This window comes from Rousettus aegyptiacus, unplaced genomic scaffold (assembly GCF_014176215.1).
Source record: "Rousettus aegyptiacus isolate mRouAeg1 unplaced genomic scaffold, mRouAeg1.p scaffold_m13_p_2, whole genome shotgun sequence".
Classification (NCBI taxonomy): domain Eukaryota; kingdom Metazoa; phylum Chordata; class Mammalia; order Chiroptera; family Pteropodidae; genus Rousettus; species Rousettus aegyptiacus.
The window spans coordinates 4,067,658-4,083,170 of record NW_023416295.1 but is presented as its reverse complement, the minus strand read 5'-3'; the positions used below and the strand labels follow the sequence as shown (position 1 = coordinate 4,083,170).

The 15,513-nt window shown below is 46.2% G+C and overlaps 2 protein-coding genes across 5 annotated transcripts in view; both read left to right on the top strand.

Moving 5' to 3' along the window:
* LOC107517819 (UDP-glucuronosyltransferase 1A9-like) overlaps positions 1-8,274 on the top strand; it is a 32,488-nt gene extending 24,214 nt beyond the window's left edge. For all 4 annotated transcript variants that reach the window (XM_036236788.1, XM_036236790.1, XM_016158961.2 and 1 more), the window contains 4 exons: positions 1,529-1,660; positions 2,257-2,344; positions 2,607-2,826; positions 7,306-8,274. In XM_036236788.1, coding sequence (XP_036092681.1) covers positions 1,529-1,660; positions 2,257-2,344; positions 2,607-2,826; positions 7,306-7,603 — 738 coding nt within the window. In that variant the 3' untranslated portion in view covers positions 7,604-8,274. The remainder of the gene's footprint in view (positions 1-1,528; positions 1,661-2,256; positions 2,345-2,606; positions 2,827-7,305) is intronic.
* An 852-nt stretch (positions 8,275-9,126) lies between these two features.
* MROH2A (maestro heat like repeat family member 2A) overlaps positions 9,127-15,513 on the top strand; it is a 41,393-nt gene continuing 35,006 nt past the window's right edge. Inside the window, exons 1-4 of the mRNA XM_016158953.2 lie at positions 9,127-9,259; positions 10,279-10,373; positions 13,324-13,462; positions 13,699-13,880. Coding sequence (XP_016014439.2) covers positions 9,127-9,259; positions 10,279-10,373; positions 13,324-13,462; positions 13,699-13,880 — 549 coding nt within the window. The remainder of the gene's footprint in view (positions 9,260-10,278; positions 10,374-13,323; positions 13,463-13,698; positions 13,881-15,513) is intronic.

Below are 15,513 nucleotides of genomic sequence, written 5' to 3'. Positions count from 1 at the left end.
TGTTTATAGTTCAAATATACCAAAACTCTATTGAAAAAAATTACCCCTTGATAGAAAAGATGACTTAATGGTAGTAGGATGCCGTTGGTGGTAGGAAGGACTTTGACTCAGTTCAGACCCCAGTTTTCTAATGATACTGTCTTTCATGCAGCAGGGAGGTAAGTGGGTATGACATGTAGAGGGCTTGTCATGCAGACCCCTCTCTGTTCTTTCCTCCTTATTCCTTTGGTCATCTGGCCCAGAAGTTTCTTAAGAAACAATTCCTGTTGTTGTCTTGAGCTTCATCCTTAAAGAGCCAAGGCTGTAATGCCAATGGCGGACTCCATTGGAAACAGTGGAGTGGCCTTCGAGGTGTGACTTTCCTAGGATGACAGTGATGAACATGTTTCTATAAGGGATCAGCTCCTGGAACAGGACACAAGCACTGTGTGAGGGTCGTATGCTGGGTGGGTTGAGACTCAGCGCCTGCTTGTCCTTCCCACCAGTGGCTTCGTAGCTAGGGGTGACTCTTACGTCCTTGCCCTTCTCTGAACATCACGGAAGGAGCTCCTATTGCTGGTGCATACTTGGCCAGGGTTTCTGTCTCCCACTTTGTACCTCTCATAGGTAAGAACATTTTTTTTTTTTATGTTACGTTATGGAACCAGCAAAGAAAGATTCAAATATATTTCCGCATACTCATGCTTTAGAAAGCTCTTATCCAGGAAAGATGGGAAGATGTAAGCCTGATTGGATAAATTTCTGCACTAAGTCGACATGAATATGATCTTTAATCATCCAAATGTATTCGCTGCCATGTGGAAGACTCTGCTACAGGCTGCGGGGAAGCAGAGTTGTTAAAGGTTGCCTTTGCTATTTGAGTTTTTTTCTTAATTGTGAGCCTAATCCTTAACACTCTGTGGCTTTGTGCTTTGACTTAATTAATTCTTTCTACATAAAAAGAATATTCCAGAACCCTTGGAAAGTGAGACAGATCTTTACTGTAGACTTTCTTAATGGGTCGCTGCAGGAGTTGCAGGCTCCATTAGAGAGCTTTCTGAAATCCCCTTTGAACAACTTTCCTCTCTCTCAGTGTCTCCGTCACAGCTAAAAGGCTCTCCCCTCTCTCCATGATGTCTGCTCACCTTTCCTTCCTCCTTCCCCACTGCCTTCTGCTCACTCCTCCCGCCCTCTTCCCCAAAGCCTACTCTCTCCCCAAGAACTGCCCAGCTACCCAGAAACCTTGCAGAATGGATCTGGTCTTCTCTCTGTTTTCCTTTTGGAAAAGTAGCACATTACCCAGATTCTACATCTTAAAGAAGAACCCAAGAGATAATCCTGTATGCAAGAAACCTTCCTTCTTTGAGAGGGAGTAGGGGAGGGAGAAATGCTGTAATGGACGCTAATATGTTGTGTCTCTATCACACCCACTCACACACATCTTTATTCACATTCTTAAGAAAATATCTGATTCATAGCTTAAGATATGCAGTCACCCAAAGAATATGACCAAAAAAAAATTAACTGGAAATTTCTCTTCTGACTCTAGGAATTTGAAGGCTATATTAACGCTTCTGGAGAACATGGCATTGTGGTTTTCTCTTTGGGATCGATGGTCTCAGAAATTCCAGAGAAGAAAGCTATGGAAATTGCTGATGCTTTGGGAAAAATACCTCAGACAGTAAGAAGATTCTATTCAATTCCTTTATTATCTATCTCCACAAGAGTTCTAACCCTAGACTTTCAGTATCTAAATTAATTCTCTTAGTTGGACTTCACAATTGGGGTTTCCTTGCTACTTCTCAATTATTAATCCAAAGTTCTTCTTTTTGCAATGTCAATTCTGTTAAGCTATGGTTCGCTTTGCTTGGAGGTCTCATTTCCTCTAACAGACTCGAAAGCATATTAAGGACAATTTATTTTAAAAATAAAATAAACAGGATAGTATTAAATAGAAATATTTATACAAAAAAAGCTGTTGGTTAGGACAATTAGATCTATTTCTTATAGTTCTACTTTTATAGTTCTACATTCACTCATTTTATTAAGTAAACTTTCCCTTGAAGTGCAGAAAAGTACCAAACACTTAAATGTACAGCTCAATGAATTTTTACAAGTTCATCAAATGTTACCGGCCTCCAGAGCCTTCTTAGTTACTATACCTCTCACCCCTGCCAAGATTATGTTCATTCAGAGGACATCACTTTCTAGCTACTATAGCAGATTTAAACAAAAAAAGTCACATTATGCTTTTTAAACCCTCTTCTTGTCTGCAAGGTCTTATGGCGGTACACTGGACCTCGACCATCGAATCTTGCGAAGAATACAATCCTTGTCAAGTGGCTGCCCCAAAATGATCTGCTTGGTATGTGGAGAAGATTTGACGTGTAGGTCGAACCAAGGTTAAATTAAGAAAGGATTGTTTAGCTGGAAAATATTATGGCCAACATATCCCACATTGCTTTTTACCCACAGGGGCATCTCAACCCACATTTTATTCTGCAGACTTCTGCAAGGGCCATGTGTGTAGAGCACCAAGTTCTTAGAGTGCTTTCAGAGTCTAGATGCTGCCAGAATGTGAAATTCAGGGACTTGACCACCAGCACCCCTCCTTTTTTGTTCCCCAGGTCACCCGATGACTCGTGCCTTTATCACACATTCTGGCTCCCATGGTATTTATGAAGGAATATGCAACGGCGTCCCGATGGTGATGATGCCTTTGTTTGGTGATCAGATGGACAACGCGAAGCGCATTGAGACCCGGGGTGCAGGAGTGACCTTGGACGTCCTGGAAATGACTTCTGAAGATTTAGTAAATGCCCTTAAAACTGTCATCAATGACAAAAGGTAAGAGAGAAGGTACTGAGGAATACTACTTGTGTTTTGGTCATTGCATTCAAAATAAATGTTCAAATGTGAAAACAATACATAAACATCTAATTTATAAGTAAGACCAGTTAGAGGTTATTACTATTCATTTTATAAAAGGATGCTTTGATTCCTATAGAATTTGTCATAGAAATGATTTAAAATATTATTTTTCTTGACAAATTAATTTAAAAAAATGTCACCATAATGGATGCCTGATCTATAAGTTTCTGCAAAGAGAGAAATATCCCACTACAAGAAGCGTAGTATCCGTAAGAGAAAAACAAACCAGGAACTTGGAAGCGCAGCTTTTCCCAGCACTGACACCTGTGAGGAATTTTGCCCATGTGGATTTAAAAACAGGGTGTGTGTGTGATGTGATATTGGTGAAAATAAAAGGCTAATAATAGGAGGAGGAAAAAATGGCATAGATGACAGAGGCTCTGTTCATCTTTCTGGTGACCAAGTCAAAGTTGGGACAGAAACGAGGAGCAGCAGCAAGGAAAAATCGCCTGGGGATCTAGATGAACAAGCCATACGACTAGGGAGAAATCCAAGAAAGCGCCCTGTAATGGCAGAAGGTGGGACGGAGTGAGGGTGCGGGGCCACCCGGTCCCCAGCGGCTGAGGGAGACGGAGGCTGTGGCAGCTGCTGCTGCAGACGCCTCTTGAAGGGGCTGTGGCCGTGAGCGGATTTTTGCAGTGACGGACCTGCTCACTCTGAGCACCAGTGCCAACCCGGCTGCACACAGGGGGCACCAGGGACTTACAGGGACACATTGTCGGAGTGAGGGCCGAGGTGAAACTCGCTCTGTACAGAAGTGCCAGCAGTATCCATCGACCCCTCGCCTCCTCCCAGTGCGCGGACACAGCGCCGCCATAGCCCAGATGGCATCAAACTGATAACAGAAGTTGCTCCGCCCAGAGGATTCCCTGAAACCCCGCCTCCCCCAACCTGGGCCCCCACCCAAGCCGCATCCAGGTGTATCCCCAGCAACTCAGGTGCTCCTTGCTGAGACTCACACTGGTGGAGGCAGCTGGATTTGGTTTCTGGTGTGGCCTTTTGATGCAGCTATAAGCCCAGCATCGGTGGTTTTTACTTGCTGAATCTTAACAGGTGGCCCCGGAAGCTTGGGCTAAATTTGGCCTGCAACTGAGCCCCTCTCAGGACTGTGCCACTGGACATCTACTTCACATATCCACACTAATAAGACCGAGAGACTTAGGAGCTTTGCTTAGTATAGAGAAACAGACATGGAAAGGCAGCAAAAATGGGAAGACAAAGGAGCAGAAACCATATGACAGAACAGAACAGAGATCCAGACATAATGGAGTCAAGTAATCTGACAGATGCAGAGTTCAAAACACTAGTTATAAAGATACTCAATGAACTTTCGGGAAATGTAGAGAGCTCCAACAAAGAGATAAAAATGGAAATGGAAATTATAAAAGGGAACCGGTCTGAAATGGAGCACTCGTTATCTGAGATGAGAAGTATATTAAATGTAATAAATGAAGGAATAAATGAAGTGAATAAAGAAGAGGATCACATGCCCTAGCTAGAGGACAGGAAAGTCAATCAGGACACTCAGATAGGATGGCAAGAAAAAAGATGCCAAGACTATAAAAATAATTTAAGGAGGATATGGGACACTATTAAAGCTCAGATAGTCATCTGATCGGTGTAAGTGAAGAAATAGTGATGGAAAACTTCCCTAACCTGGTGAAGGAAATGGACATAAAACCCCAGGAAGCTCAGAGGATTCCACAAATCAGGGAACTGAAGAGGCCCACACTAAGACACATCATAATTAAAATGTTGAAGATTAAATACAAAGAAACAATATTAAAAGCAGCAAGAGAAAAACAAATAATTACATATAAGGGAACACCCATACGACTGGCAGCTGATTTCTCAAAAGAAACTATGCAGGACAGAAAGGCTTGGCAAAACATATTCAACAGGATGAAGATCCAGGATATGCACCCAAGAATAATTTATCCAGCAAAGCTATCATTTAGAGTTGAAGGACTGATAAAGAAAGAGCTTCACAGACAAAAATAAACTAAAGAAATTTATCACCACCAAGCCAGAATTACAGGAAATGTTGGAGGGACTTCTTTAAGAAGAAAAAACATATATCAAAGACAGGAATAAAGAACTGGTAACAACTACATTCTTATCAATAAGTACCTTAAATGGAAAAGAATTAAGTGCTCCAACCAAAAGATAGAGTGGCTGAAAGGATAAGAAAACAAGACCCCTACATATGAAAAGGAAGAGACTGGAAAAAGATACAGTTTTCATGAACCTAGAAGGTATTTAAGTCAGGCAGAGAAAGATAAACATTATATGATTTCACTTATATGCAGAATTTAAGGAAGAAAAAGAACAAACTAATCAAAAACAGACTCACCAAATATAATGGACAATTTGGCGACAGAGGAGAGAGAGGTTTGGGGGGTTGGGAGAATTGGGTGAAGGGTTAAAGAAGTACAAATTCATAACTGATGGAGGGTCATGGGGATGGGAAGCTGGCATAAGGATTGCAATTAGCATTAATCCATTGGTTAGAGGTCTAACCAATGTACTATATACTCGAAACTAATTAACATGTTAAACAAGCTTATAATAAAAGCAAGACAGGGTTGTTCGAAGACTCTGAAAATGATTCAAAGGGCAAACACCATGAGATCAAATGACCTTTGCATGAAATTTATTATATAGCGCCCAAGCTCACGAGTGAGATTGGATGATCAAAACCTTATGGAAAGGAGTGACGGCCAGGGGCAGCCTTCATCCAACAATCAATAACGCGTGTGTGTGCACACTTGTGTGTGTGCATGTGTGCATGTACATGCATGTGTGAGTGCATCTCCGTGTGTGTGTGTGTGTGTGTGTGTGTGTGTGTGTGTGCACGTGAGCGCGTCTCTGAGAATCTCAGGAGCCTTTACCTGGAGTTGCTTCATGTCAGGAGAGACATCAGGAGAGCAGATGTGAAACCCCGGAGTGTGTTCAAGTGGGAGGAGACATGACACAGGGGGACACACTGATCCTAGACAAAAGAAAATGGGGAAGAAATGATGGTACTCACATGCATGTGGTGCCAGAGGATAAAAAAAAAGAAAGAAAGAAAGAATGTTTAAGAACCCCAGGGTAAAGTGCTGGGTACACGTTGCCCAGAGCTGTTAGTGTAGTTCTGATCCCTTCAGCGGTTGCCCAGCTCATCAGCGTCAGGCCATGCTGCTCACACATCGATGTGACCAAAACCCGTTTCTCTCCACGTGCTGATGAAATTCTTTCTTGAGGTTTATGTTAGTAATATAATTTTGATCTTTCGTTTAGTGGTATAGACAACTGCCTGAAACCTAAAATGGACTTGCTAGAAATTCTCTAGTACATTATTATTTTTTAAAAAACACTAATCTATTAGCCTAAGTTATTAAGTAACTTTATCTATTTATTTTTGATCCATCTCTGTCTGATCGTGAATCTCCATGTTCCCAACACTCTAAGTTTAGACTGTACCTGCATAAAGAAAAATGGACAAAATTTAAACAGATTTAAAAATTGAAACTAGACCATAACAGGTACTCGATAAATATCAAATGAATGAATGAAAGTCTAAGAATATATATCTTGAGTAAGAGAAGGTTTATATGAAAGGAAGATGTTTAACAGGATTTATGGCCAAATAGTACAAATATTACACTAGAATAATGTATCCAAATAAAATGACAGACACGTTCAAGGACAGCAATGATCATAATTACTCCTGAATAAAAATGTCTTTTTTCTTTCCCTTTCCCTTTGCTTCTCCTCTCCCTCCCCCTTCTCCTTCTCTTCTTTCTTTCTTCTAGTGAGTGTACGCTAAGTGTTACAGTATCTAACTCATTTAAAATTCAGATGTTCTGGTTCAGCTTTCGACACTGTGCAAAATAAACAGGAATCCATTTTGCTTTAACAGGCTGCATAGACACCGCCTCATGAAAAATTTAGCATTTGGGTGGCTTGCTGTTTCAAGAGTTAAATTGAAGGCATGCCATTGTCTTGGAGATGGCACTTAAAAATGGGTTTTACTTTGGCTAGATGTGACTATTTAAAAATTTGAATGAGAAATCATTCATAATTTCTGGCATGACCTTTTCATTTATTTCTTTACTATAAAGAAAGTATAATTTCCTACAAAATTATCACTAAATAGGACAGAGGAGTAACAAGCAGATTTCAAATAATTTAAAATTATAATTTCGACTTCCAGTTTTCTTTCTTTTTTAAGAGTTAAAGAACATTGTGCATATGTGTGTACATTTTCTTTTCTAGTTGTAATAGAGATACATTTTCTCTACCAAGTTTGGAACAATCTGGTAGCATTTTTACCTGGATGGAAGCAAGTATGCAAACATAAAGGGAGGTTAGTTCACTTCCAGGCATTCATGTAACTGTCTTTGTGTTTAGCTATAAAGAAAACATCATGCGTCTCTCCAGCCTTCACAAGGACCGCCCCATCGAGCCACTGGACCTCGCTGTATTCTGGGTGGAATTCGTAATGAAGCACAAGGGGGCAAAACATCTGCGACCAGCAGCCCATGACCTCACCTGGTACCAGTACCACTCTTTGGACGTCATTGGCTTCCTCTTGGCTATTGTGCTGGGAGTGGTCTTCATTGTCTATAAATTTTGTGTCTTTGGCTACCGGAAATGTTTCAGGAAAAAAGGGCAAGCTAAGAAATCTCCCAAATCCAAGGTGCAATGAGAAGTGGGTGACTCAAACTTGCAAGCAGACTCAGTGTTAAATTCATGTCATGTTTATTGAAGAAATACTTTGCCATAAGTTAGACACCACAAAGTGCCTTTCTTTTTAAATAAAAATAATTGCTAGTCACACCCATGGGTTAAAAATACCTGAATATGCTTTCTGCCCTCTCCAGTACATTTAATCTGGACCATAATGGCTATCTTTCAAATGACTTGCCAAGAGGGTTAGACAGGTCTCTCCTCCACTCTGCATTACTGTTCTTACTCAACACTGGGACCTGTTTGGGAGTTTCAGCTGCCCCCACCTTGGATGACGGGTCTCACATCATCTGGCTTCTAACAGGATCTACGGCCACGCCGTTGTGATCCATTCCTGATTTATGCTCATGCTTCACAGATGTCACTTCGTGTAGTTAAAGATGAAGACATTTGTTCCTTTAATTAAGGTATAGAGCCTTATACTTGAATGAATCATAGAGTTCTTTGAGAAAGGGGTATGATTTCTTCATTGGGGAAAAAGGGTAGTGTCTAAAATTAATGAGTGCTATGTTTGAGAGGATGATCATTGCTTGTGTCAAATGGATCCGAATGTGATAAAAGCTCAAAGTACACTGTGCAGCAAATATATTTTTCTCTGATATTTCCCACAATAAAAAAGATATTAATAAATGTTGTTTCTTGGGTATTCTTCTCTTCACTGGTGTTGGATTCACTTACTGTTAAATTACGTGTTCTCATTATAAAAGTAATGCATCGTTATGACAGAAAATCGGAAAAATACAGAGGTATGCACATACACATATGAGAAAAAGAAATTGTCCAAAATCATGTTCCTCAGAAATAATCACAGTTACTATTTTGGCAAATACACGTAAAATACCGCAGGTGTACCAAGTACAGCCGGCGTCGTCTGACATTCTTTCGCCGTTGCGAATGTTTCCCCCAGGTCTTTGTATAACATTTCATTTGTTTATAGTGGTCAAGGATTTACCAGGATGCATGTAACCACACCTTCTGGGTGGATCCGCCTTTATTCCCTTTTATAAAAAAATATCCTAGTAGCTAAGACTTTGCACATGTTCATGACTATTTTTGTGGGAAAGTGCTTCACGAAAAGTCGACGGTTGTCTCACCCTGGGTTCCCCTGTGGTGAGAATTCAAGGGCAAGGAGTTTATTTGGGAATTGACAGGATACCTTGACAGGGGAGTGGGCAGTAAAGATAAGGAGCGATGGCCGCCCCGAAGCCGGCTGTCAGTGCAGGGGAATTAATACCACTTGGAAGCAGCCAATCATGGACAGGGCGAGTGCTCGGGGACCCAAGGGCCTTGCCTCTCAGTGGGATGAATCTGGTGCATTTTCTGCACCGGCTTCTAGTGTCGACCAGAAGGATTTGGCTCCAGGGACCCGCAGAGGAGCCAAATGCCATGAAGCCAGATCCCTAACAATAGACGCCACCCGACACCCCGAATGGACAAAAGTGTGGTGGTCACTGCCGCTGCCGTAAAGCGAGCTCCCGAACGATGGACGTGACCTCACATTTGCGGGGCGGCAGGTGTGCGGCAGTCGAGCTAGTTCGCTGCCGCTGGGGGACCCAGCCTGACAGCCGCAGCAAGGATGTGGCGGCTTGCCGGGGCTCTCAGTGCTCTGAAAGCCGTGGGACCGCAGGAGAGAAAGGCAGACGTGGCGTTAGAGGCTGGTTGTGCCCTGGAGAGTCAAGAGCACAGGGCATCTGGTTTGGGCACCTGCCGCATGGCATTGCTACCCTGGGCGGATGGTTTGAGATAATTCCAACCCGCACCTGGAGACGGCGTGAGAGAGCCAGGTTCTCACACCTTCTTCACTGTGATATCCTGGGGGATGGGGGGGAGGGTGGGGGGGAGGTAGGAGCATCAGTTTGATAGGTGAAAAGTGAGATCTTATTTTAAATGTACTTTTATTATTATTATTACTATTAAAAGTTGAACCCTTACAAGGTTATGAGCCATTTGTACTTCTATTTTGGTTACTTTGCCGTTTTTCTTGGGTTTTTTTTTTTTGGTGGAATGTGTTACCCTGAGGATTCACTTAGTGTTTACTGCACTAACGAGAATCTCCTCCGTCATGTGTTGTGTTTTCTGTCCTCGTTCTTTGCCTTTAAGTTTGTTCACACTTCTGTTCTTTCACGTTATACGTAGACGTTTTCAACATGTAGGCCTCACGTTGGAGCTGGGCGTCACGTGGATGGCTAGACTTCTCCTGACCTCAGCCTCCTTCGGTCCCTCTCCAGGCTGCGTTTGGAACACAAACTGTTCACACCAGCTCCCTCCTGACATCTTTTGAGCCCCGCGGTGAATCCTGGACCATTGGCAGCCTCCTTCCAGGCCCTTCCCTGTCCAGCCAGGCTCCATCTCTCTGCCCACTGCTCCCGCTGCTCTGACTTCCCACCAGCTCATGCTCCTTTGCATCGTGGTGTGTCCGACCCGCAGGCCCTTTTGTTTACAAGTGAGAGAATGCAACCTGGGATACCTTAAGCAAAACAGGGGTCTTTTGCTAAATGGGCTGCCTAGGGACTCAAGGCTCATGGCCACGCCTGCAGCGGGGCCGGGCTGAGGGGCCTCTCTTGCCCCCTCCTGCCCCGTGCCCTCATGCAGGCTTTGCTCTTCCCTCCCCTCTTGGCCTCCTCTGTTCCTCAGTCCCCAGATTCCTCAGCCCCAAGATCCCACAGGACGCTGACCGGATTCTCTTTTACCCAGAGTTCCTGGGAGAAAGATTGGTCTGGCTGGATCAGGTATCCACTCCTTGTCCAATCAGGAGTGCTGGGGGAGGGGTGGCAGAAGAAAAACATGGCCACCAGGAGCCCATAACTGTGAACCCCAAGGGCCAGGGGAGAGGGGACCTTATGATTTGGGAAGATACCCCTAAATATGTCCACTACACGTGGGCATTATTTCTATTTTTCCCACTGTCTGCCTTGGCCCTTTCGTGCATTTAAGCTCACAGGTTTCTACAAATACAACACTTTCTTATTTTCAAGTTAGTTCCCATAGAAGCAGAGAGAGAACATGACCACTTACTTATGAGGAGCAGATTTTATGAGTGGATTGTATATGTCCAATATTATTGTCATAATCTGAAGAAAAATTAACATATTTTTATTCAGGCAAACCAAGCAGAGCTCACTTCTTTCTCCTTGACCTCATTGTCTTCACGTTTTCTCTGGATAATGTGTTCAGGGCATCTCACTTTTTGTCATGGCTTACACACTCACCATGTGTGTAATAAAAAATGGGTCCTGTCTCCACCCCTCCTGATAGTCGCATCCTTCACAGCACGACTTTACAGCTCTTCCCATTAAGAGGAGAGACCTGCTCCCCGCCCATTGAGTCTGGGCCGGCCTGTGACCTGCCTTGGCTGGTAGAACATGGCCGGTGTGATGGATGCCAGTTTCAAGTCTAGGCTGCAAGATGCCGTCATGCTTCCATTCACTGTCTTGGAATCCCAGCCAGCTGCTGTGTGAACAGCCTGGGCTAGCCCTTCTGCATGACGAGAGACAGGTGTCCCAATCATTCTAGTCACTTCAGCCAACGGCTGGCCAACAGCCAGACACCTGTGTGAGGTCCTCCAGCCCTCATACAGCCCACCAGCTGGCTGCAGTTGTTCGAGTGGCTCTAGTCGTGCGTGGCTGGACAAGGCCAGATTAACGGAACCGCTCAGCTGACCACTATAGACTTGCGACAATAATCAGTGGTGGCTGTCAGTCGTTAAGTTTTGAGGTGGCTCATTACACAGCAAAGCCTGACTGATGCATTCACTTTTGGCCCTAAATCCATAGCAGTTCATGTGTTGGGTCTTTAGATTCTCAGAGGACAAAGGAATGTCCTACTCACCTCTGTATCCACCACAACATGGGAAGCCACATCTAGCTACTGTAGAATTATTGCCATCATGTCACTTGAGCAATCTTTGACAGACAAAAGAAAACCCATAAGGGGATTGGGGGAGGCAGGGTGGGTGGGAGGATGCTCTAAAAGAAGGGGCATGTGTTAATCATCTTCTGGTGTCTGGTCCATATCGGTCAATATGTCTCCAAAGGGCAGGCCGAGGAACAAGACGTGAGTTTTACGGGGCATAATTTTCTTGGCGCCATGTAAGGAAGCCCATTTCCTGACCATCCAGATTCAGTAGAGTACAAACGGATCGCTGAGGGCAACGAGCTTCCCGGTACCAGCAGTGTCTGAGCAGAGGCCGAGGAATTTCCTCTCGGCAGGGTGGGTAAACTTCGAGTCTAATTTTAACTAAGCGTCTTGTACCTAGGTAGCTTTGAGTCTTGTTCTCTTGCCCAGTAATGCGCAGAAAGAAATCCAAAGACCAGTGTTTCATTGTGCAAACTGGTGATCTGGACTCTCTCTCTCTCACAGCTACAAGTGACAAGGAAATCTTCTGGGTCTCACTTTCAGTTTAAGGAAACAGGGTCCCCACCTTCTTTGAGGTTCTTTTATCCTCTGAGTATTCTGCCAGTGGGAACTGCCTTTCTAGTCCTGCAAGTCACTCGATCCTTGGTGAGGAGGAGTCCTCTTTCCAGGACCTTCGTGTCCCCCTCCTCCCCTACAGCTGCCCTGACCGCACCTCCCCACCCTGGGGTCCTACGACTGCACCTTTGGGGGATTCCTCCCGATCGCCCTCCTCCTGACGTTTTCCTTTCCCAAACAGGCCACCACACTTCACCAGACAGGTGGGTAACGGAAATGTTTAAGGCCAACATAGTGTGGGGTTTTTGCTGCAGGGCCCTGTGCACACTCCTCAAAGCCCTCCGTTGACAGAGACTCAAGGAGGCAGTTGGATGTCAAAGTTCCAAGGGTCCGGGACCTAACGGCGGCGATTCTCATGAAGCCCTCCCGCCCTGCCAAGGGACCTGTTTCTCATCGTCATCACGACCGAGGAGCTCGGTTGTCTCTCTTCTTCGGCAGCCAGTCCTGCCGCCGGCGTGTATCGGGCCAGCACCGGAGCTGCTTCTTGCATTGCGTTTTTGTTCCATCCGGGAGAGAACTCCGAGCAAAGGTCAGTGTTTAGGTCCCGGAGCAGCTCTTTAAAGGATTTCCAGGGGGGGAAAAACGCAGGATGGTGAAGGGCCCTGGGGTGCGGTCTGAGGACTGAGGAACTTGGAACTGCATCAAACAGGACATGGAAGCTTTTAATCCTCCATCTTAACATCTGTTTGGTATTTGTTAACCCTTAAGAAGCTGCCGATGTGGTAAGAGCCCCTTTGGAAGGACTGAGAGTTGTCGAGGTGGATTCCTCACCTGTTTTTAGTTTCCGGTGTCTAGAAAAGAGGGAGAGAGGGCCCGCTTAACCAAGTGTATTAGTTATCTACTGCCGTGTAATAAATTACCATACACGTAGTGGCTTAATACAACCCCTTTTTATTATCTCAGTTTCCACGGGTCAGGAGTCGGGGCACAGCTCAGTAGGGTCCTTTGCTGAGGGTCTCACAGGCTGCACTCCAGCCTTCCTGGAGCTTGGGACTCTCCCAAGCTCATGGGGCTGTCGGCTGAATCTAGGCCCCTGTGGTTGCCGGACTGAGGCCTTGCTGGCCACATGGCCCCCGCCACAGGCTAAGATGGAGTCCTGGCTCCCCACACTGTCTTTTCCATGTTCTGTTGGTTAGAAGCAGGTCATGGATTCTGTCCATACTCAAGGGAGGGTGTTAAACAGGGCGTGACTCCCTGGGCTCGTCCCAGAGTGCGCCAGTCAACACGCTAAGCCCTTTAGAAAGTGTGTTTATCTCAGAAGAGGAAGAGATGGCAGAAGGAGCACTAGACTCGAATGAGGACCCGTCAGAGGAAACGGAGGAGCCGGAAGCTCGGGGACCAGACGATGGTGAGAAAGTCAGCCAGGTCCTTGCACCCCCTTCCCACCCTACCCCCATCCTTGCTCTCTGAGGGCAAGTCCCAGCGGAGGCCTCCGTTTCTCCGGCTGTACAGTGGACAGGAAGTTCCCTGCCCAACTGCGTCGCGGGCTGGCTAAGCCTGTGCAGGCGTCGGCGAGGCCGGGGCCCAGGGAGCGCCTCCCGCAGGGGTCCTCCCAGCGCCACCCCTGCGCTGCCTTTGTCTCAGGTACGTTCCAACAAGTCACGAACCTCCTCAACATCATGGACAGCGAGTCGGCAAAGACGGAGGCTGTCGGGGCAGGTCCTGACATGCGGAAGACGCTGGCCTCGGTGATCATCACGGAGAAGGCCACCGCCGAGCCCTGCGTGGTGATGAACGCTCTCATCCGCTGCCTGCAGGTGCCCGAGGTAGGGCCTCCTCGCCCTCAGCCGCTCCTTGGAGCCCAGCGGCTGTGGCCGCTTGTGCGTCCACCCGCCGCTCAGCACACAGGTGCAGGGCTAGGTGCTAGGGTACAGAGAGGGGCAGGACGAGGGGAGTCCCTGCTCCTCGAGGACGCGGGGGAGCCTGGGGTTTTCACGATTTCTAAAAGTTCCTCTGACACAGTGGGTTTGGGAGCCCTCCTCCTAGAGCAGGAGCAAAGCAGGCGGACTTGTGGGAGCAAAGACAGAGCAGACCAGAGCTCGGGGACGCCGGGCCACTGGGGGGCTGGGGCACAGGGTGTCGTAAGGAGTGATGGGAGCTGAGGCCGGACCGTGGGGGGCAGGGATGGGTTTGGACCACAGCTTCGACGGGCTCGTTAAAACCCAGATAGCGGGGCCACCTTAATGGGCTCTCATTCAGTAGGTCCGGGGCGCAGCCTGAGGAGCCAGCATCTCTAGCGAGTTCCCAGGCGATGCTGCTGCTGTTGGTCTGGAGGAAACGCTCTAAGAACTGCTGGATTTTATACTCTCCTGTAGTCTTTGGGGATGGATAGCAAAGGAATTTTTTTTTTTAAAGACATTCTTTGTAGGAAGTTTTATTTCCTAGAAAATGTGTGGTAGCCATGAAGAAGCTGTGCCAGGGTCAGGGAGCATAGGCAATACTTCATAGCAGACTTTTAAAATGTAGGTTGTGTTATTACTCGGATACGGTGAGGCCAACGGCTCAGGGGATGATGGCCGTTGAAAGGTAACTTTTTAGTCGCAGATCCGCGGAGGCGAGGGCAGTTTCTGCCATGCAGAGCTACATAGGGCAGCGGCGGGTTTGTGTGCGAGGCAGAGGAACCGAGGGGAAAGCCGTGGGCAGGACATTGATTACATTTCTGTCGGGGGCGGGGGGCGATCAGGCAAAGCAGGGTGAGCAGGCTTGGGGTTGGCGAGTCTGAACCATTTCAGGGCTCTGGGCATAGGGGCTGTCCCTGGCTGTCCGGTTCCAGGTCTTGGGTTGATTGGGGCAGGTGGATAGTTGCCCAGAGTGTGAGAGTCCAGTGGTTGGGGTGCGGATTTTGGATCGGTTGGTTTGCATTTAAAAAGCGTGCTCAGGGGGTGAGCTGTTTACCGTCTGCAGGGACTAGCTAACCTGGGAGGGGCAGTCTCGCCAGGGTCTGCAAGATCCCAAGATGTCAAAGCATCAGAAAAGGTAGACAACCGAAAAAACCATGGTTAATACCCAGGCTGTAATCAGCGGTCAGGGACAATAAGCAGACAAAACGCAATAGACATATTTTAAAAATTAACAGGTGTCAAAGATTTCAGTTATTTGCTGATTAGTAAAGGAGCCGGTGAGATGTTATGATCTGTTAATACAAGAATTTTACTTATAGAGATTTATATTCTTTGCCAGACAAAATTCATTGGCTTTGCCACAAGCAAGAATGATTTTCATTGCCAGGGAGGAAACGTTTGCATTGTCACCCATTTTCTAGAATTTAGCTTCTGTTGCCATGGAGCTGTAACGTCCCCTAGACAGTCAGTCCCAGGGGACCAAAGACACCCACTCCGCCAGGCCCAAGAACCCCAGAGCTCCTGGCAGACAGCAGCGCACGCTGAAGGCCGCCCAGAG